The 22,404-nt window shown below is 38.3% G+C and overlaps 1 protein-coding gene across 1 annotated transcript in view; it reads right to left on the minus strand.

The window, feature by feature from the left end:
* Positions 1–19,915, minus strand: part of LOC117334542 (neuronal acetylcholine receptor subunit alpha-10-like) — a gene marked incomplete in the record, with an annotated part of 44,370 nt that extends 24,455 nt beyond the window's left edge. The window contains 1 exon segment of the mRNA XM_033894222.1: positions 19,473–19,915. Coding sequence (XP_033750113.1) covers positions 19,473–19,527 — 55 coding nt within the window.
* Between the last annotated feature and the right edge of the window lie 2,489 nt (positions 19,916–22,404).

Below are 22,404 nucleotides of genomic sequence, written 5' to 3' on the forward strand. Positions count from 1 at the left end.
CGTATACTGAGGATACAATATCTACCCTATACTGAGGATACAATAATCTTACCCTATACTGAGGATACAATAATCTACCCTACACTGAGGATACAATAATCTACCCTATACTGAGGATACAATAATCTACACTATACTGAGGATACAATTAATCTACCCTATACTGAGACTACAATAATCTACCCTATACTGAGGATACAATTAATCTACCCTATACTGGGGATACAATTAATCTACCCTATACTGAGGATACAATAATCTACCCTATACTGGGGATACAATTAATTTACCCTACACTGAGGATACAATAATCTACCCTATACTGAGGATTCAATAATCTACCCTATACTGAGAATACAATAATCTACCCTACACTGAGGATACAATAATCTACCCTATACTGAGGATACAATAATCTACCCTATACTGAGGATTCAATAATCTACCCTATACTGAGGATACAATAATCTACCCTACACTGAGGATAAAATGATCTACCCTATACTGAGGATACAATAATCTACCCTATACTGAGGATAAAATGATCTACACTATACTGAGGATACAATAATCTACCCTACACTGAGGATAAAATGATCTACCCTATACTGAGGATACAATAATCTACCCTATACTGAGGATACAATAATCTACCCTACACTGAGGATACAATAATCTACACTATACTGAGGATACAATAATCTACCCTATACTGAGGATACAATAATCTACCCTATACTGAGGATACAATTAATCTACCCTATACTGAGGATACAATTAATCTACCCTATCCTGAGGATACAATAATCTACCCTATACGTAGGATACAATAATCTACCCTGTACTGAGGATACAATTAATCTACCCTATACGTAGGATACAATAATCTACCCTACACTGAGGATACAATAATCTACCCTACACTGAGGATACAATAATCTACCCTATACTGAGGATACAATAATCTACCCTACACTGAGGATACAGTAATCTACCCTATACTGAGGATACAATAATCTACCCTACACTGAGGATACAATAATCTACCCTACACTGAGGATACAATAATCTACACTATACTGAGGATACAATTAATCTACCCTATACTGAGACTACAATAATCTACCCTATACTGAGGATACAATTAATCTACCCTATACTGGGGATACAATTAATCTACCCTATACTGAGGATACAATAATCTACCCTATACTGGGGATACAATTAATTTACCCTACACTGAGGATACAATAATCTACCCTATACTGAGGATTCAATAATCTACCCTATACTGAGAATACAATAATCTACCCTACACTGAGGATACAATAATCTACCCTATACTGAGGATACAATAATCTACCCTATACTGAGGATTCAATAATCTACCCTATACTGAGGATACAATAATCTACCCTACACTGAGGATAAAATGATCTACCCTATACTGAGGATACAATAATCTACCCTATACTGAGGATAAAATGATCTACACTATACTGAGGATACAATAATCTACCCTACACTGAGGATAAAATGATCTACCCTATACTGAGGATACAATAATCTACCCTATACTGAGGATACAATAATCTACCCTACACTGAGGATACAATAATCTACACTATACTGAGGATACAATAATCTACCCTATACTGAGGATACAATAATCTACCCTATACTGAGGATACAATTAATCTACCCTATACTGAGGATACAATTAATCTACCCTATCCTGAGGATACAATAATCTACCCTATACGTAGGATACAATAATCTACCCTGTACTGAGGATACAATTAATCTACCCTATACGTAGGATACAATAATCTACCCTACACTGAGGATACAATAATCTACCCTACACTGAGGATACAATAATCTACCCTATACTGAGGATACAATAATCTACCCTACACTGAGGATACAATAATCTACCCTATACTGAGGATACAATAATCTACCCTACACTGAGGATACAATAATCTACCCTACACTGAGGATACAATAATCTACACTATACTGAGGATACAATTAATCTACCCTATACTGAGGATACAATAATCTACCCTATACTGAGGATACAATTAATCTACCCTATACTGAGGATACAATAATCTACCCTGTACTGAGGATACAATAATCTACCCTATACTGAGGATACAATAATCTACCCTGTACTGAGGATACAATAATCTACCCTATACTGAGGATACAATAGTCTACCCTATACTGAGGATACAATTAATATACCGTATACTGAGGATACAATAATCTACCCTATACTGAGGATACAATAATCTACCCTGTACTGAGGATACAATAATCTACCCTATACTGAGGATACAATAGTCTACCCTATACTGAGGATACAATTAATATACCGTATACTGAGGATACAATAATCTACCCTATACTGAGGATACAATAATCTACCCTATACTGAGGATTCAATAATCTACCCTACACTGAGGATACAATAATCTACCCTATACTGAGGATACAATAATCTACACTATACTGAGGATACAATTAATCTACCCTATACTGAGACTACAATAATCTACCCTATACTGAGGATACAATTAATCTACCCTATACTGGGGATACAATTAATCTACCCTATACTGAGGATACAATAATCTACCCTATACTGGGGATACAATTAATTTACCCTACACTGAGGATACAATAATCTACCCTATACTGAGGATTCAATAATCTACCCTATACTGAGAATACAATAATCTACCCTACACTGAGGATACAATAATCTACCCTATACTGAGGATACAATAATCTACCCTATACTGAGGATTCAATAATCTACCCTATACTGAGGATACAATAATCTACCCTACACTGAGGATAAAATGATCTACCCTATACTGAGGATACAATAATCTACCCTATACTGAGGATAAAATGATCTACACTATACTGAGGATACAATAATCTACCCTACACTGAGGATAAAATGATCTACCCTATACTGAGGATACAATAATCTACCCTATACTGAGGATACAATAATCTACCCTACACTGAGGATACAATAATCTACACTATACTGAGGATACAATAATCTACCCTATACTGAGGATACAATAATCTACCCTATACTGAGGATACAATTAATCTACCCTATACTGAGGATACAATTAATCTACCCTATCCTGAGGATACAATAATCTACCCTATACGTAGGATACAATAATCTACCCTGTACTGAGGATACAATTAATCTACCCTATACGTAGGATACAATAATCTACCCTGTACTGAGGATACAATTAATCTACCCTATACTGAGGATACAATAATCTACCCTATACTGAGGCTACAATAATCTACCCTACACTGAGGATACAATAATCTACCCTACACTGAGGATACAATTAATCTACCCTATACTGAGGATACAATTAATCTACCCTATACTGAGGATACAATAATCTACCCTATACTGGGGATACAATAATCTACCCTATACTGAGGATACAATAATCTACCCTACACTGAGGATACAATAATCTACCCTATACTGAGGATACAATAATCTACCCTATACTGAGGCCACAATAATCTACCCTATACTGAGGATACAATAATCTACCCTATACTGAGGATACAATTATCTACCCTATACTGAGGATACAATAATCTACCCTACACTGAGGATACAATAATCTACCCTACACTGAGGATACAATAATCTACCCTATACTGAGGATACAATAATCTACCCTATACTGAGGCCACAATAATCTACCCTATACTGAGGATACAATAATCTACCCTATACTGAGGATACAATAATCTACCCTATACTGAGGATACAATAATCTACCCTACACTGAGGATACAATTAATTTACCCTATACTGAGGATACAATAATCTACCCTACACTGAGGATACAATAATCTACCCTATACTGAGGATACAATAATCTACCCTATACTGAGGATACAATAATCTACCCTACACTGAGGATACAATAATCTACCCTATACTGAGGATACAATAATCTACCCTACACTGAGGATACAATAATCTACCCTACACTGAGGATACAATAATCTACACTATACTGAGGATACAATTAATCTACCCTATACTGAGGATACAATAATCTACCCTATACTGAGGATACAATTAATCTACCCTATACTGAGGATACAATAATCTACCCTGTACTGAGGATACAATAATCTACCCTATACTGAGGATACAATAATCTACCCTGTACTGAGGATACAATAATCTACCCTATACTGAGGATACAATAATCTACCCTATACTGAGGATACAATTAATATACCGTATACTGAGGATACAATTAATCTACCCTATACTGAGGATACAATAATCTACCCTGTACTGAGGATACAATAATCTACCCTACACTGAGGATACAATAATCTACCCTACACTGAGGATACAATAATCTACACTATACTGAGGATACAATTAATCTACCCTATACTGAGGATACAATAATCTACCCTATACTGAGGATACAATTAATCTACCCTATACTGAGGATACAATAATCTACCCTGTACTGAGGATACAATAATCTACCCTATACTGAGGATACAATAATCTACCCTGTACTGAGGATACAAAAATCTACCCTATACTGAGGATACAATAATCTACCCTATACTGAGGATACAATTAATATACCGTATACTGAGGATACAATTAATCTACCCTATACTGAGGATAATATAATCTACCCTGTACTGAGGATACAATAATCTACCCTATACTGAGGATACAATAATCTACCCTACACTGAGGATACAATAATCTACCCTATACTGAGGATTCAATAATCTACCCTATACTGAGGATACAATAATCTACCCTGTACTGAGGATACAATAATCTACCCTATACTGAGGATACAATAATCTACCCTATACTGAGGATACAATAATCTACCCTATACTGAGGATACAATTAATCTACACTATACTGAGGATACAATAATCTACCCTATACTGAGGATACAATTAATATACCGTATACTGAGGATACAATAATCTACACTATACTGAGGATACAATTAATCTACCCTATACTGAGGATACAATAATCTACCCTGTACTGAGGATACAATAATCTACCCTATACTGAGGATACAATAATCTACCCTATACTGAGGATACAATAATCTACCCTACACTGAGGATACAATAATCTACCCTACACTGAGGATACAATAATCTACCCTACACTGAGGATACAATAATCTACCCTACACTGAGGATACAATTAATCTACCCTATACTGAGGATACAATAATCTACCCTACACTGAGGATACAATAATCTACCCTACACTGAGGATACAATAATCTACCCTATACTGAGGATACAATAATCTACCCTACACTGAGGATACAATTAATATACCGTATACTGAGGATACAATTAATCTACACTACACTGAGGATACAATAATCGACCCTACACTGAGGATACAATAATCTACACTATACTGAGGATACAATAATCTACCCTATACTGAGGCTACAATAATCTACCCTGTACTGAGGATACAATAATCTACCCTATACTGAGGATACAATAATCTACCCTATACTGAGGATACAATAATCTACCCTATACTGAGGATACAATTAATCTACCCTATACTGAGGATACAATAATCTACCCTATACTGAGGATACAATAATCTACACTATACTGAGGATACAATAATCTAACCTATACTGAGGATACAATAATCTACCCTATACTGAGGATACAATTAATCTACCCTATACTGAGGATACAATAATCTACCCTACACTGAGGATAAAATGATCTACCCTATACTGAGGATACAATAATCTACCCTATACTGAGGATACAATAATCTACCCTATACTGAGGATACAATAATCTACCCTATACTGAGGATACAATAATCTACCCTGTACTGAGGATACAATAATCTACCCTATACAGGCGACACAATTAATCTATCCTATACTGAGGATACAATAATCTACCCTACACTGAGGATACAATAATCTACCCTATACTGAGGATACAATAATCTACCCTATACTGAGGATACAATTAATCTACACTACACTGAGGATACAATAATCTACCCTATACTGAGGATACAATAATCTACCCTATACTGAGGATACAATAATCTACCCTATACTGAGGATACAATTAATCTATCCTATACTGAGGATACAATAATCTACCCTATACTGAGGATACAATAATCTACCCTATACTGAGGATACAATAATCTACACTATACTGAGGATACAATAATCTACCCTATACTGATGATACAATAATCTACCCTATACTGAGGATACAATACTCTACCCTATACTGAGGATACAATAATCTACACTATACTGAGGATACAATTAATATACCCTATACTGAGGATACAATAATCTACCCTATACTGAGGATACAATTAATCTACCCTATACTGAGGATACAATTAATCTACCCTATACTGAGGATACAATAATCTACCCTATACTGAGGATACAATAATCTACCCTATACTGAGGATACAATAATCTACCCTACACTAAGGATACAATAATCTACACTATACTGAGGATACAATAATCTACCCTATACTGAGGATACAATAATCTACCCTGTACTGAGGATACAATAATCTACCCTATACTGAGGATACAATAATCTACCCTTCACTAAGGATACAATAATCTACCCTATACTGAGGATACAATAATCTACCCTATACTGAGGATACAATAATCTACCCTACACTGAGGATACAATAGTCTACCCTATACTGAGGATACAATAATCTACCCTATACGTACATAATGTAGGATACAATAATCTACCCTGTACTGAGGATACAATAATCTACCCTATACTGAGGATACAATTAATCTACCCTATACTGAGGATACAATAATCTACACTATACTAAGGATACAATTAATCTACCCTATACTGAGGATACAATAATCTACACTATACTAAGGATACAATAATCTACCCTGTACTGAGGATACAATAATCTACCCTATACTGAGGATACAATAATCTACCCTATACGTAGGATACAATTAATTTACCCTATGCTGAAGAGACATTAACTTAACGGAAGTGGAAAGGAAAAGGAGATATACTAAACCCGCAGTAAAATAAAAATACTAACACAAATCTCATTGATTTAACAAAAACAAAAAAAAAAACAAAAACAAAAAAACTTTTAAATGTTATTTAGCCTAAAAAAATTCATTGGACCAAATATAGAGTACAAAAAAAAAATCTATGTGTTTGAAGGATAGACAAATACAAAAGTGTGAAATAAATGCATGTCGTGTGTGGCTTGTTATAAAATCTGTAATTACCCACGACGACGAGACCTGCAAACAACGTACATTAGTTATATCGCCTCAAACCTTATCACTTTCACCGTCCTAGGTCGTTTTCATGTCACACATACCTAAGGTCATCTCAAGTTCAGATGTCAATAACACTAAGATGATTCGAATGTCCTAATATATATTGTTCAACCAAAATAGTTCAGGTTTGAAATTTACATCATTTTAGTTACCATATAAGATAAGTCGAATCCCGCTTCAGAATTACAATGAAGTGAATAGACCCATATTGATACATAGATACATAGATATTGCCTATATACCTATAATAATTTGACCTCACTTTAACAACATTGAAAGGCGGATATGAAAGCACCAGACGCTTCTCATTCCGGGACACGAGATACTGAAGTTGCCACAGGATGGAAACGAGATTAGAAAAGGGCGGAATCAAAACAAAAAAACACGGGCGGAAACGGGATTAGTAAAGGGCGGAAACAAAAGTACCACGGGGGAAAACAAGATTACCACATGGCGGAAACAAGATTACCACATGGCGGAAACAAGATTACCACATGGCGGAAACAGAAGTACCACAGGGCGGAAATAAGAGTACCACATGGCGGAAACAAGAGTATCACAGGGCGGAAACAAGATTACCACAGGGCGGAAACAAGATTACCACAGGGCGGAAACAAGATTACCACATGGCGGAAACAAGATTACCACAGGGCGGAAACAAGATTACCACATGGCGGAAACAGAAGTACCACAGGGCGGAAATAAGATTACCACATGGCGGAAACAAGATTACCACAGGGCGGAAATAAGATTACCACATGGCGGAAACAGAAGTACCACAGGGCGGAAACAAGATTACCACAGGGCGGAAACAAGAGTATCACAGGGCGGAAACAAGATTACCACAGGGCGGAAACAAGATTACCACAGGGCGGAAATATAATTACCACATGGCGGAAACAAGAGTATCACAGGGCGGAAACAAGATTACCACACCACATGTCAGAAAACAAGAGTATCACAGGGCGGAAATAATATTACCACAGGGCAGAAAAAAGATTACCACATGGCGGAAACAAGATTACCACAGGGCAGAAATAAGATTATCACAGGGCGGAACACGATTACCACAGGGCGGAAACAAGATTACCACAGTGCGGAAATAAGATTACCACATGGCGGAAACAAGATTATCACATGGCGGAAACAAGATTACCACATGGCGGAAACAGAAGTACCACAAGGCGGAAAAAAGAGTATCACATGGCGGAAACAAGAGTATCACAGGGCGAAACAAGATTACCACATGGCGGAAACAAGATTACCACAGGGCGGAAATAAGATTACCACAGGGCGGAAACAAGATTACCACATGGCGGAAACAAGATTACCACACCACATGTCAGAAATAAGAGTATCACAGGGCGGAAATAATACTACCACAGGGCAGAAAAAAGATTACCACATGGCGGAAACCAGATTACCACAGGGCGGAAATAAGATTACTACATGGCGGAAACAGAAGTACCACAGGGCGGAAAAAAGAGTATCACAGGGCGGAAATACGATTACCACAGGGCGGAAATAAGATTACTACATGGCGGAAACAGAAGTACCACAGGGCGGAAACAAGAGTATCACAGGGCGGAAATAAGATTACCACATGGCGGAAACAAGATTATCACATGGCGGAAACAAGATTACCACAGGGCGGAAATAAGATTACCACATGGCGGAAACAAGATTACCACAGGGCGGAAACAAGATTATCACAGGGCGGAAACAAGATTACCACATGGCGGAAACAAGTACTACAAGGCGGAAAAAAGAGTATCACAGGGCGGAAACAAGATTACCACACCACATGGCGGAAACAACATTATCAAAGGGCCGAAACAAGATTACCACAGGGCGGAAACAAGATTATCACAGGGCGGAAACAAGAGTACCACATGGCGGAAACAAGATTACCACAGGGCGGAAACAAGATTACCACACCACATGGCGGAAACAAGATTATCACATGGCGGAAACAAGATTACCACATGGCGGAAACAAGATTACCACATGGCGGAAACAAGATTACCACATGGCGGAAACAAGATTATCACAGGGCGGAAACAAGAGTATCACAGGGCGGAAACAAGATTATCACAGGGCGGAAACACGATTACCACAGGTCGGAAACAAGATTACCACAGGGCGGAAATAAGATTACCACATGGCGGAAACAAGATTACCACAGGGCGGAAACAAGATTACCACATGGCGGAAACAAGTACTACAAGGCGGAAAAAAGAGTATCACAGGGCGGAAACAAGATTACCACATGGCGGAAATAAGATTACCACAGGGTGGAAACAAGATTACCACACCACATGGCGGAAACAAGATTACCACATGGCGGAAACAAGATTATCACAGGGCGGAAACAAGATTACCACATGGCGGAAACAGAAGTACCACAGGGCGGAAATAAAATTACCATAGGGCGGAAACAAGATTATCACATGTCAGAAACAAGGTTATCACAGGGCGGAAATAAGATTACCACATGGCGGAAACAAGATTACCACATGGCGGAAACAGAAGTACCACGGGGCGGAAACAAGAGTATCACAGGGCGGAAATAAGATTACCACAGGGCGGAAATAAGATTATCAAAGGGCGGAAACAAGATTATCACAGGGTGGAAATAAGATTATCACAGGGCGGAAATAAGATTATCACATGTCAGAAACAAGATAATCACATGTCAGAAACAAGATTATCACATGTCAGAAACAAGATTATCACATGTCAGAAACAAGATTATCAAAGGGCGGAAATAATATTACCACGGGGCAGAAACAAGATTACCACAGGGCGGAAACAAGATTACCACAGGGAGGAAATAAGATTACCACATGGCGGAAATAAAATTATCACAGGGCGGAAACACGATTACCACAAGGCAGAAATAAGAGTATCACAGGGCGGAAACAAGATTACCACTATGTAATACCTGTATGACTGGATGTTCTATATAAACACCTTGACTGTGTATTACCTATATGACTGGATGTTCTATATAAACACCTTGACTATGTAATACCTATAAGACGTGATGTTAAATATAAACACCTTGACTATGTAATACCTATAAGATGGGATGTTCTATATAAACACCTTGACTATGTAATACCTATATGACTGGATGTTCTATATAAACACCTTGACTATGTAATACCTATAAGATGGGATGTTCTATATAAACACCTTGACTATGTAATACCTATAAGACGTGATGTTCTATATAAACACCTTGACTATGTAATACCTATAAGATGGGATGTTTAATATAAACACCTTGGCTATGTAATACCATTATGGTTGTTATATACATGTTAATAACGGAAATCGTATGCACCAAAACCGGAGATGACATTAGGTATCACATCAAATTGCTTATTGTAGGTGTAATATATATATCCTTCTCTGTATCAAATAACCACTATCGTGGTAGTCCATGTCACGGTTGTCTAGCTATTTCGAGACAGGACGGGTGTATGGCTACTTGTACCGGCAGGTTGAATTAGGTGAAGCAGGTTCGGGCAAGTTACGTGAGTGATTATCTAGAAGTTATCGCTAGCAAGTATATATTTTCAAATGCTTTTAGCTATTTGAAATCCCTGTAATAAGTGCAATTATCCTATTGGAATCAATGCTTCTGCACAAGTTTAAAGCAGTCAATTATCACTAGCAACGAATATTCTTATCATCACTAATTAAGGGTAAAACGTATAGTGAAGTATTACAGTAGGTCATGTCTCTTTGTTGTCTATGTAGTGAAGTACTACAGTAGGTCATGTCCCTTTGTTGTCTGTGTAGTGAAGTACTACAGTAGGTCATGTCTCTTTGTTGTCTGTGTAATGAAGTACTACAGTAGGTCATGTCTCTTTGTTGTCTGTGTAGTGAGGTACTACAGTAGGTCATATCTGTTTGTTGTCTGTGTAGTAAAGTACTACAGTAGGTCATGTCTCTTTGTTGTCTGTGTAGTGAAGTACTACAGTAGGTCATGTCCCTTTGTTGTCTGTGTAGTGAAGTACTACAGTAGGTCATGTCCCTTTGTTGTCTGTGTAGTGAAGTACTACAGTAGGTCATGTCCCTTTGTTGTCTGTGTAGTGATGTGCTACAGTAGGTCATGTCTCTTTGTTGTCTGTGTAGTGAAGTACTACAGTAGGTCATGTCTCTTTGTTGTCTGTGTAGTGATGTACTACAGTAGGTCATGTCCCTTTGTTGTCTGTGTAATGAAGTACTACAGTAGGTCATGTCTCTTTGTTGTCTGTGTAGTGATGTACTACAGTAGGTCATGTCCCTTTGTTGTCTGTGTAATGAAGTACTACAGTAGGTCATGTCTCTTTGTTGTCTGTGTAGTGATGTACTACAGTAGGTCATGTCCCTTTGTTGTCTGTGTAGTGATGTACTACAGTAGGTCATGTCTCTTTGTTGTCTGTGTAATGAAGTACTACAGTAGGTCATGTCTCTTTGTTGTCTGTGTAGTGAAGTACTACAGTAGGTCATGTCTCTGTGTTGTCTGTGTAATGAAGTACTACAGTAGGTCATGTCCCTTTGTTGTCTGTGTAGTAAAGTACTACAGTAGGTCATGTCTCTTTGTTGTCTGTGTAGTGAAGTACTACAGTAGGTCATGTCCCTTTGTTGTCTGTGTAGTGAAGTACTACAGTAGGTCATGTCCCTTTGTTGTCTGTGTAGTGAAGTACTACAGTAGGTCATGTCCCTTTGTTGTCTGTGTAGTGAGGTACTACAGTAGGTCATGTCTCTTTGTTGTCTGTGTAGTGAAGTACTACAGTAGGTCATGTCCCTTGTTGTCTGTGTAGTGAAGTACTACAGTAGGTCATGTCCCTTTGTTGTCTGTGTAGTGAGGTACTACAGTAGGTCATGTCTCTTTGTTGTCTGTGTAGTGAGGTACTACAGTAGGTCATGTCTCTTTGTTGTCTGTGTAGTGAAGTACTACAGTAGGTCATGTCCCTTTGTTGTCTGTGTAGTGAAGTACTACAGTAGGTCATGTCTCTTTGTTGTCTGTGTCTTGAAGTACTTCAGTAGGTCATGTCTCTTTGTTGTCTGTGTAATGAAGTACTACAGTAGGTCATGTCCCTTTGTTGTCTGTGTAGTGATGTACTACAGTAGGTCATGTATCTTTGTTGTCTGTGTAGTGAAGTACTACAGTAGGTCTTGTCTCTTTGTTGTCTGTGTAGTGAAGTACTACAGTAGGTCATGTCTCTGTTGTCTGTGTAGTGAAGTACTACAGTAGGCCATGTCTCTTTGTTGTCTGTGTAGTGAAGTACTACAGTAGGTCATGTCACCTTGTTGTCTGTGTAATGAAGTACTACAGTAGGTCATGTCACTTTGTTGTCTGTGTAATGAAGTACTACAGTAGGTCATGTATCTTTGTTGTCTGTGTAGTGAGGTACTACAGTAGGTCATGTCTCTTTGTTGTCTGTGTAGTGAAGTACTACAGTAGGTCATGTCTCTTTGTTGTCTGTGTAGTGATGTACTACAGTAGGTCATGTCTCTTTGTTGTCTGTGTAGTGAAGTACTACAGTAGGCCATGTCACCTTGTTGTCTGTGTAGTGATGTACTACAGTAGGTCTTGTCTCTTTGTTGTCTGTGTAATGAAGTATTACAGTAGGTCATGTCTCTTTGTTGTCTGTGTAGTGAAGTACTACAGTAGGTCATGTCACTTTGTTGTCTGTGTAGTGAAGTACTACAGTAGGTCATGTCCCTTTGTTGTCTGTGTAGTGAGGTACAACAGTAGGTCATGTCTCTTTGTTGTCTGTGTCTTGAAGTACTTCAGTAGGTCATGTCTCTTTGTTGTCTGTGTAATGAAGTACTACAGTAGGTCATGTCCCTTTGTTGTCTGTGTAGTGATGTACTACAGTAGGTCATGTATCTTTGTTGTCTGTGTAGTGAGGTACTACAGTAGGTCATGTCTCTTTGTTGTCTGTGTAATGAAGTACTACAGTAGGTCCTGTCCCTTTGTTGTCTGTGTAGTGATGTACTACAGTAGGTCTTGTCTCTTTGTTGTCTGTGTAGTGAAGTACTACAGTAGGCCATGTCTCTTTGTTGTCTGTGTAGTGAAGTACTACAGTAGGTCATGTCTCTTTGTTGTCTGTGTAGTGAAGTACTACAGTGGGTCATGTCTCTTTGTTGTCTGTGTAGTGATGTACTACAGTAGGTCATGTCTCTTTGTTGTCTGTGTAGTGAAGTACTACAGTAGGTCATGTCTCTTTGTTGTCTGTGTAGTGAAGTACTACAGTAGGTCATGTCTCTTTGTTGTCTGTGTAGTGAAGTACTACAGTAGGTCATGTCTCTTTGTTGTCTGTGTAGTGATGTACTACAGTAGGTCATGTATCTTTGTTGTCTGTGTAATGAAGTACTTCAGTAGGTCATGTCTCTTTGTTGTCTGTGTAGTGATGTACTACAGTAGGTCATGTCTCTGTTGTCTGTGTAGTGAAGTACTACAGTAGGTCATGTCCCTTGTTGTCTGTGTAGTGAAGTACTACAGTAGGTCATGTCTCTTTGTTGTCTGTGTAGTGAGGTACTACAGTAGGTCATGTCTCTTTGTTGTCTGTGTAGTGATGTACTACAGTAGGTCATGTCTCTTTGTTGTCTGTGTAGTGAAGTACTACAGTAGGTCATGTCTCTTTGTTGTCTGTGTAGTGAGGTACTACAGTAGGTCATGTCTCTTTGTTGTCTGTGTAGTGAAGTACTACAGTAGGTCATGTCTCTTTGTTGTCTGTGTAATGAAGTACTACAGTAGGTCATGTCTCTTTGTTGTCTGTGTAGTGAAGTACTACAGTAGGTCATGTCTCTTTGTTGTCTGTGTAATGAAGTACTACAGTAGGTCATGTCTCTTTGTTGTCTGTGTAATGAAGTACTACAGTAGGTCATGTATCTTTGTTGTCTGTGTAGTGAGGTACTACAGTAGGTCATGTCCCTTGTTGTCTGTGTAGTGAAGTACTACAGTAGGCCATGTCACCTTGTTGTCTGTGTAGTGATGTACTACAGTAGGTCTTGTCTCTTTGTTGTCTGTGTAATGAAGTACTACAGTAGGTCATGTCCCTTTGTTGTCTGTGTAATGAAGTACTACAGTGGGTCATGTCTCTTCGTTGGCTGTGTAGTGAAGTACTACAGTAGGTCATGTCTCTTTGTTGTCTGTGTAGTGAAGTACTACAGTAGGTCATGTCTCTTTGTTGTCTGTGTAGTGATGTACTACAGTAGGTCATGTCTCTTTGTTGTCTGTGTAGTGAAGTACTACAGTAGGTCTTGTCTCTTTGTTGTCTGTGTAATGAAGTACTACAGTAGGTCATGTCCCTTTGTTGTCTGTGTAATGAAGTACTACAGTAGGTCTTGTCTCTTTGTTGTCTGTGTAATGAAGTACTACAGTAGGTCATGTCCCTTTGTTGTCTGTGTAATGAAGTACTACAGTAGGTCCTGTCCCTTTGTTGTCTGTGTAATGAAGTACTACAGTAGGTCCTGTCTCTTTGTTGTCTGTGTAGTGATGTACTACAGTAGGTCATGTCTCTTTGTTGTCTGTGTAGTGAAGTACTACAGTAGGTCATGTCTCTTTGTTGTCTGTGTAGTGAAGTACTACAGTAGGTCATGTCTCTTTGTTGTCTGTGTAGTGATGTACTACAGTAGGTCATGTCTCTTTGTTGTCTGTGTAGTGAAGTACTACAGTAGGTCATGTCTCTTTGTTGTCTGTGTAGTGAAGTACTACAGTAGGTCATGTCTCTTTGTTGTCTGTGTAATGAAGTACTACAGTAGGTCATGTCCCTTTGTTGTCTGTGTAATGAAGTACTACAGTAGGTCTTGTCTCTTTGTTGTCTGTGTAATGAAGTACTACAGTAGGTCATGTATCTTTGTTGTCTGTGTAGTGAAGTACTACAGTAGGTCATGTCTCTTTGTTGTCTGTGTAGTGAAGTACTACAGTAGGTCATGTCTCTTTGTTGTCTGTGTAGTGAAGTACTACAGTAGGTCATGTCTCTTTGTTGTCTGTGTAATGAAGTACTACAGTAGGTCCTGTCCCTTTGTTGTCTGTGTAATGAAGTACTACCGTAGGTCATGTCTCTTTGTTGTCTGTGTAGTGATGTACTACAGTAGGTCATGTCCCTTTGTTGTCTGTGTAGTGAAGTACTACAGTAGGTCATGTCTCTTTGTTGTCTGTGTAGTGAAGTACTACAGTAGGTCATGTCTCTTTGTTGTCTGTGTAGTGAAGTACTACAGTAGGTCATGTCCCTTTGTTGTCTGTGTAGTGAATGTACTACAGTAGGTCATGTCCCTTTGTTGTCTGTGTAGTGAGGTACTACAGTAGGTCATGTCCCTTTGTTGTCTGTGTAGTGATGTACTACAGTAGGTCATGTCTCTTTGTTGTCTGTGTAGTGAAGTACTACAGTAGGTCCTGTCTCTTTGTTGTCTGTGTAGTGAAGTACTACAGTAGGTCCTGTCCCTTTGTTGTCTGTGTAGTGATGTACTACAGTAGGTCATGTCCCTTTGTTGTCTGTGTAGTGAGGTACTACAGTAGGCCATGTCCCTTTGTTGTCTGTGTAGTGATGTACTACAGTAGGTCATGTCTCTTTGTTGTCTGTGTAGTGAAGTACTACAGTAGGTCATGTCCCTTTGTTGTCTGTGTAGTAAAGTACTACAGTAGGTCATGTCTCTTTGTTGTCTGTGTAGTGAAGTACTACAGTAGGTCATGTCCTTTTGTTGTCTGTGTAGTGATGTACTACAGTAGGTCATGTCCCTTTGTTGTCTGTGTAGTGATGTACTACAGTAGGTCATGTCTCTTTGTTTTCTGTGTCGTGAAGTACTACAGTAGGTCATGTCTCTTTGTTGTCTGTGTAGTGATGTACTACAGTAGGTCTTGTCTCTTTGTTGTCTGTGTAATGAAGTACTACAGTAGGTCCTGTCCCGTTGTTGTCTGTGTAATGAAGTACTACAGTAGGTCATGTCCCTTTGTTGTCTGTGTAGTGATGTACTACAGTAGGTCATGTCCCTTTGTTGTCTGTGTAGTGAAGTACTACAGTAGGTCATGTCTCTATGTTGTCTGTGTAGTGAAGTACTACAGTAGGTCCTGTCTCTTTGTTGTCTGTGTAGTGAAGTACTACAGTAGGTCATGTCTCTTTGTTGTCTGTGTAGTGAAGTACTACAGTAGGGAATGTCTCTTTGTTGTCTATGTAGTGATGTACTACAGTAGGTCATGTCTCTTTGTTGTCTGTGTAGTGAAGTACTACAGTAGGTCATGTCTCTTTGTTGTCTGTGTAGTGAAGTACTACAGTAGGTCATGTCTCTTTGTTGTCTGTGTAGTGAAGTACTACAGTAGGTCTTGTCTCTTTGTTGTCTGTGTAGTGAAGTACTACAGTAGGTCATGTCTCTTTGTTGTCTGTGTAATGAAGTACTACAGTAGGTCCTGTCCCTTTGTTGTCTGTGTAATGAAGTACTACAGTAGGTCATGTCTCTTTGTTGTCTGTGTAATGAAGTACTACAGTAGGTCATGTCTCTTTGTTGTCTGTGTAGTAAAGTACTACAGTAGGTCATGTCTCTTTGTTGTCTGTGTAGTGAGGTACTACAGTAGGTCATGTCTCTTTGTTGTCTGTGTAGTGAAGTACTACAGTAGGTCATGTCCCTTTGTTGTCTGTGTAGTAAAGTACTACAGTAGGTCATATCGGTTTGTTTACTAGTATTTGTGGATATTTCTTTTAGGTTGATGGAAATTTAATTAAAATCCCCGAATGAGTGTTATTTTCCTCTCTTGTGCCTGTTTCTAAGTATGAGTTCATTGTTGTTTGAGTTGATGTGATGTCTGACTGGTTTCATTTGATGGCAATCTGGGAGCGTTTGACTGGTGATATAGATGTTGCAGAACATATATTCACCATTGGTCCCATTGTACGTGACCTGATTACTTTTGGCCGATAGGATCTATGTTATTCATAGCGTGACGACACACTGCATATCGACTGCATATTTCATACGTAATCTATGATCATATTGTTTGGTATCGGTGTTTGGACGACCCGTGTGAATGGCAGTTCAAACATTGTCTTTGATACCTATAATGGTGCATCACGTGTAACTCAAATGCTTTATATAAATCAGTTACATTAATAGTGTATCTTTGTTCCGTGTATTGTTTTTACACAATTGGGATATTCATGTGTTTCGCTGGTGTTTGAGAACAGTGAGGCATTGTTTCATAATGAGGTATAATGACATGACCCACATAGAGGTTACACAAGACATACACGTACAGGTCAATGGCACTTTTGAACACGAAATGGTTAATAGACCATAAGCAATGCCATGGAATGGTTACTATTTAAGTAAATAGATTTGTGATCAAAGAGACAAAACTGGCACCCTAATCGTGCCATATTCAACCGACCGGAGCCGAATGTAAACAGACGTTGGGGGAATTTATTTTGCAAACGACAAAAAAAAAATACACAAAACCTCACTGTAAAATATTTCTTTTATGTGTGTGTGTGTGTGTGTGTGTGTTTGTGTGAAAACGTGCCTCCCTTTTATTCATCTCTATTCTTAAATAAAATGAAACAAAAAGGTACACTTATTGAGCCTCTCCTATTTTATAATTAGAATAAGCGAGAGTGAGTTTGCGAGAATAAATATTTTTGTTTCCGAAACCTATATATTTCAAGCGAGAAATACAATGATGGAAGAGAGGTGACAGATTACGAACTCTGGCATCCTCCCAAAATCTGTTTGGATTTAAAAACCCAATCTGAAATAAACACAAACCTGAAAACACGAATATATTCTAAAACCAATGAAAACATATTGCTGTCGTTAAAATACTGTCTGTTTCTCTGGTTATGTGTTGCAGCACTGATCTAGATTTCCCGATCTTCCAAGTTAAACTTCACTATCGCCTCTAAGTAACCAATGGATAAGTTTGGAAGGTTTATTTGTAAAGTAAAAACCACAAGTTTCACTTTCAGGTATGATGACGATGTAAACTGAAAATATGTATGCGCGAAATCTGTTAGAGACAAATCGAAAATAAGCACTTTGTGGTCGAATGTCTTTTTACATTGCTAAGTTAATCCCAAACAAATAGTTGTTATACACAATAATAAACAAAGATGTTAATTGGTATGCTTATTTAAATTGTATGGTATCTATTCACTATTTTGTTTACCATTCTGCACGCGACAACAGGCTGTTTCAGTTGAACACAAGTTTAGTGTTAGCGTATGAAAACTTCGGTAATTCTTTAATTTTAATTTAATTTGATTAAGCCTATCTTACAATACTTTTGTGTTTTAGAAACAGTACGATTAATTTAATAAAGCTAATAATCATTCAGTTATTTTTGAAAAACAGACTAAATGTGATAATTTTGTTTAAAAACCCCAAAACTATCAAGTTAAAAAAACATAAAGACAATTTCCCGCAGTTTTATGTGTGCTATAAACATGTATTGCTTTAAATCCAAGGAATATGAGGTTTAACCTATTACATCAGAGTAGGTTTGTATTGGCAGTCATAACTTTTAAGATTAACATCAGTCGACGGAGCCGTAAAAGTGTACCTACACACATGGACCTACCAAGTTGGTAGTATGTTTGGAAACTAAAGCCTTTATTTGATACAGTCTTAAATGACTGATTTAACGTCTCCATCTTACCAATAAATTGACTATAGGTTATGACAACATGAACGTCCGGAGGAGTTTATAATGACGATAAATAACAATTAACCCCAAATTAGGAATAATCTTAATTTTAACAGATACTATTTTCTTTGATGACCGACTAAAGGACATACTGGGGTGTAATAGACAGCTTTATCCGCACAATCTTCTATTTTATTATTCAAAGGAAAATAAATCCGCTGTGTGTATACAGCAAATCTAGTATATATACTCACGTGATGACGGTCGGATAGCTTAGCGGATTAAAGCAAAGCGGACCATGTTTGTTTTGAAGATTTGATATTGAGCAGTCTACTGTGAAAGCAAAATGAATGTAAACCCGAACCAAGTCTTTTTGGAGATGAAAACAATCTTACCTTTAACAGCCGCTAAATAAACCACTCCCAGGAGATAAATTCCGAGAATATACATGCTTGAACACTACTTCAAAAACAGTCGAATCATCATCCAATTACACCAACAGAAACATAGAGTGTTCCATTTAAATCAGATACAGACTGATTATGATACTAGCGGTCAGAACGCTGTTCTCAGGTGTTAACTGTTTCTATTTATGAACACACCTTTCCATTTAGATAAATGCACCTGACCTGCCAGTTCTACCTTTAACATACACACACTCTGGCCGCCCGTCTTTATGAAATCCCGCGGGCAGGACACCGGATATAATATACCCTGGCAGGTTTGTAATTTCCTGGTTTATAACGACGCCATTAACTGTAGTAAGATATCGTTATTTAAAACTTACGACTAGGTTACCTGTTGTAAGATAAGTTATTCTAAGTTTAACTGCCTCTCTCTCTCTCTCTCTCTCTCTCTCTCTCTCTCTCTCTCTCTCTCTCTCTCTCTCTCTCTCTCTCTCTCTCTCTCTCTCTCTCTCTCCTGAGAGACCCAATAACGGTTTACTCTTTAGACGTTTTGAACAGGGTGTACAGTTAAAATGGGATTGATTGAAACATTACACCAACCATAAGTGAGAACACACAGATGAATTGTGTTTCGTAAAGCTATTTCTGTATTAAGTCATTTGCTCGTTATTTGTTGCCTTAACCTCAGCAACCTAACCCAAATTGAAAAAAAAGAAACTATGCATAGTACTATATATTATTCTATAAGTGGCTTACTCTGGCCAGATGTCCTACAATGTGATCCTATTTCGTGTCTCCGATTGTTTTACGTGTTTATAGTTAGTAGACCTTGTCGCGGTCTGCCAGATTTTATCTGTGTATATAAATAGTCTGTGAACCAGCTGGAACGAACAATGAGCAAATAAGTGTCAATTCTTATCCGTATACTATCTACGCCATAACTGATTACTCACTTAATTTAAAAGTCAAAGATGACAATGAAAACTGATGGAATTTAAACAGGATATATAAACCTAAGGACTTAAGGACAATTACGGAGAGAAACCCAGCTCTATAATTTAAATTTCACTCCTTTCAAAGGGTTGTACAGACTTAAGTATAATAACGGGAAATTGTCAGTTTAGCGGAGTTATCACTTTTGTTGGGTAGCAGGACTAACCCTGTTCAAAATTAACCCGAACATATCTTACAATATTTAACTAATTTAAAAATATAACTAATTGGTTTAAAAAAAAAACGTATCGACATTTCATTTGTTATTACCTACGTCACAAAATAACTAAAATCATTGGTTCAGTCGGAATCTCCGTATTTCTAGCCCGGATTCCGTGTCCTATTTCTCAGTATTTCTAGTCCGGATTCCTTGTCCTATTTCTCCGTATTTCTAGTCCGGATTCCTTGTCCTATTTCTCCGTATTCCTAGTCCGGATTCCTTGTCTTATTTCTTCGTATTTCTAGTCCGAATTCCTATTCCTATTTTCCGCATTTCTAGCCCGGATTCCTAGTCCTATTTCTCCGTATTCATAGTCCGGATTTCTTGTCCTATTTCTCCGTATTCCTAGTCCGGATTCCTTGTCCTATTTCTCGTATATCTAGTCCAGATTCCTTGTCCTATTTCTCGTTTTTCTAGTCCGGATTCCTTGTCTTATTTCTCCGCATTTCTAGTCGGATTCCGTGTCTTATTTCTCCGCATATCTAGTCCAGATTCCTTGTCCTATTTCTCAGTATTTCTAGTCCGGATTCGTTGTCCTATTTCTCCGTATTCCTAGTCCGGATTCCTTGTCCTATTTCTCGTTTTTCTAGTCCGGATTCCTTGTCCTATTTCTCCGTATTTCTAGCCCGGATTCCTTGTCCTATTTCTCCGTATTTATAGTCCGGATTCCTAGTCCTATTTCTCCGTATTCCTAGTCCGTGTTCATTGTCTTATTTCCCCGGATTCCAAGTCCAATTTCCCAAGATTCCTAGTCCGAATTCCTAGTTCTATTTTTCCAGATATCTAGTCTAGATCGCTAGTCCTATTTCTCAATATTCCTAGCCTTATTTCTCCGAATTCCTAGTCCTATTCCCCCGGATTCCTAATCCGGATTCCTGGTCCCTTTTCTCCGTATTCCTAGTCCTTGTCCTATTTCCCCGCATTTCTAGTCTGGATTCCTGGTCCTATTTTTTCCGGATTCCTAGTCTGGATTTCTTGTCCTATTTCCTCGGAATTCTAGTCCGGTTTCCTAGTCGTATTTCCCCGGCTTCCTAGTCCGGATTCCTAGTTCTATTTCTCAAGATTTCTAGTCTAGATTGCTAGTCCTATTTCTCAGTATTCCTGGTCTTATTTTTCTGGATTCCTAGTCCTATTCACCCGGATTCCTAGTCCGGATTCCCAGTTCTCTTTTCCGTATTCAAAGTCCGGATTCCTAGTTATATTTCCCCGGATTCCTATTTCGGATTCCTAGTCCGGATTACAAGTCCGGATTCCTTGTTCTATTTCTCAGGATTTCTAGTCTAGATGCCAAATTCTATTTCTCAATATTCCTAGTCTTATTTCTTCGGATTCCTAGTCCTATTCCCCCGGATTCTTAGTCCTATTTCTCCGTATTTATAGTCCGGATTCTTAGTCCTATTTCTCCATATTTATAGTCCGGATTCCTAGTCCTATTTCTCCGTATTTATAGTCCGGATTCCTAGTCCCATTTCTCCGTATTTCTTTTCGGGATTCCTAGTCCTATTTCTCAGTATTTATAGTCCGGATTCCTTGTCCAATTTCTCCGTATTTATAGTCCGGATTCCTAGTCCCATTTATCCGTATTCCTAGTCCGGTTTCTTAGTCCTTTTTTCCCGCATTCCTAGTCCGGACTCCTGGTCCTATTTCTCCGGATTCCTAGTCTGGATCCCTAGTCGGGGTTCAGTTAGTCCTATTTACCGGATTCCG

The sequence above is a fragment of the Pecten maximus genome, chromosome 9, assembly GCF_902652985.1.
Source record: "Pecten maximus chromosome 9, xPecMax1.1, whole genome shotgun sequence".
In the NCBI taxonomy this organism is placed as follows: domain Eukaryota; kingdom Metazoa; phylum Mollusca; class Bivalvia; order Pectinida; family Pectinidae; genus Pecten; species Pecten maximus.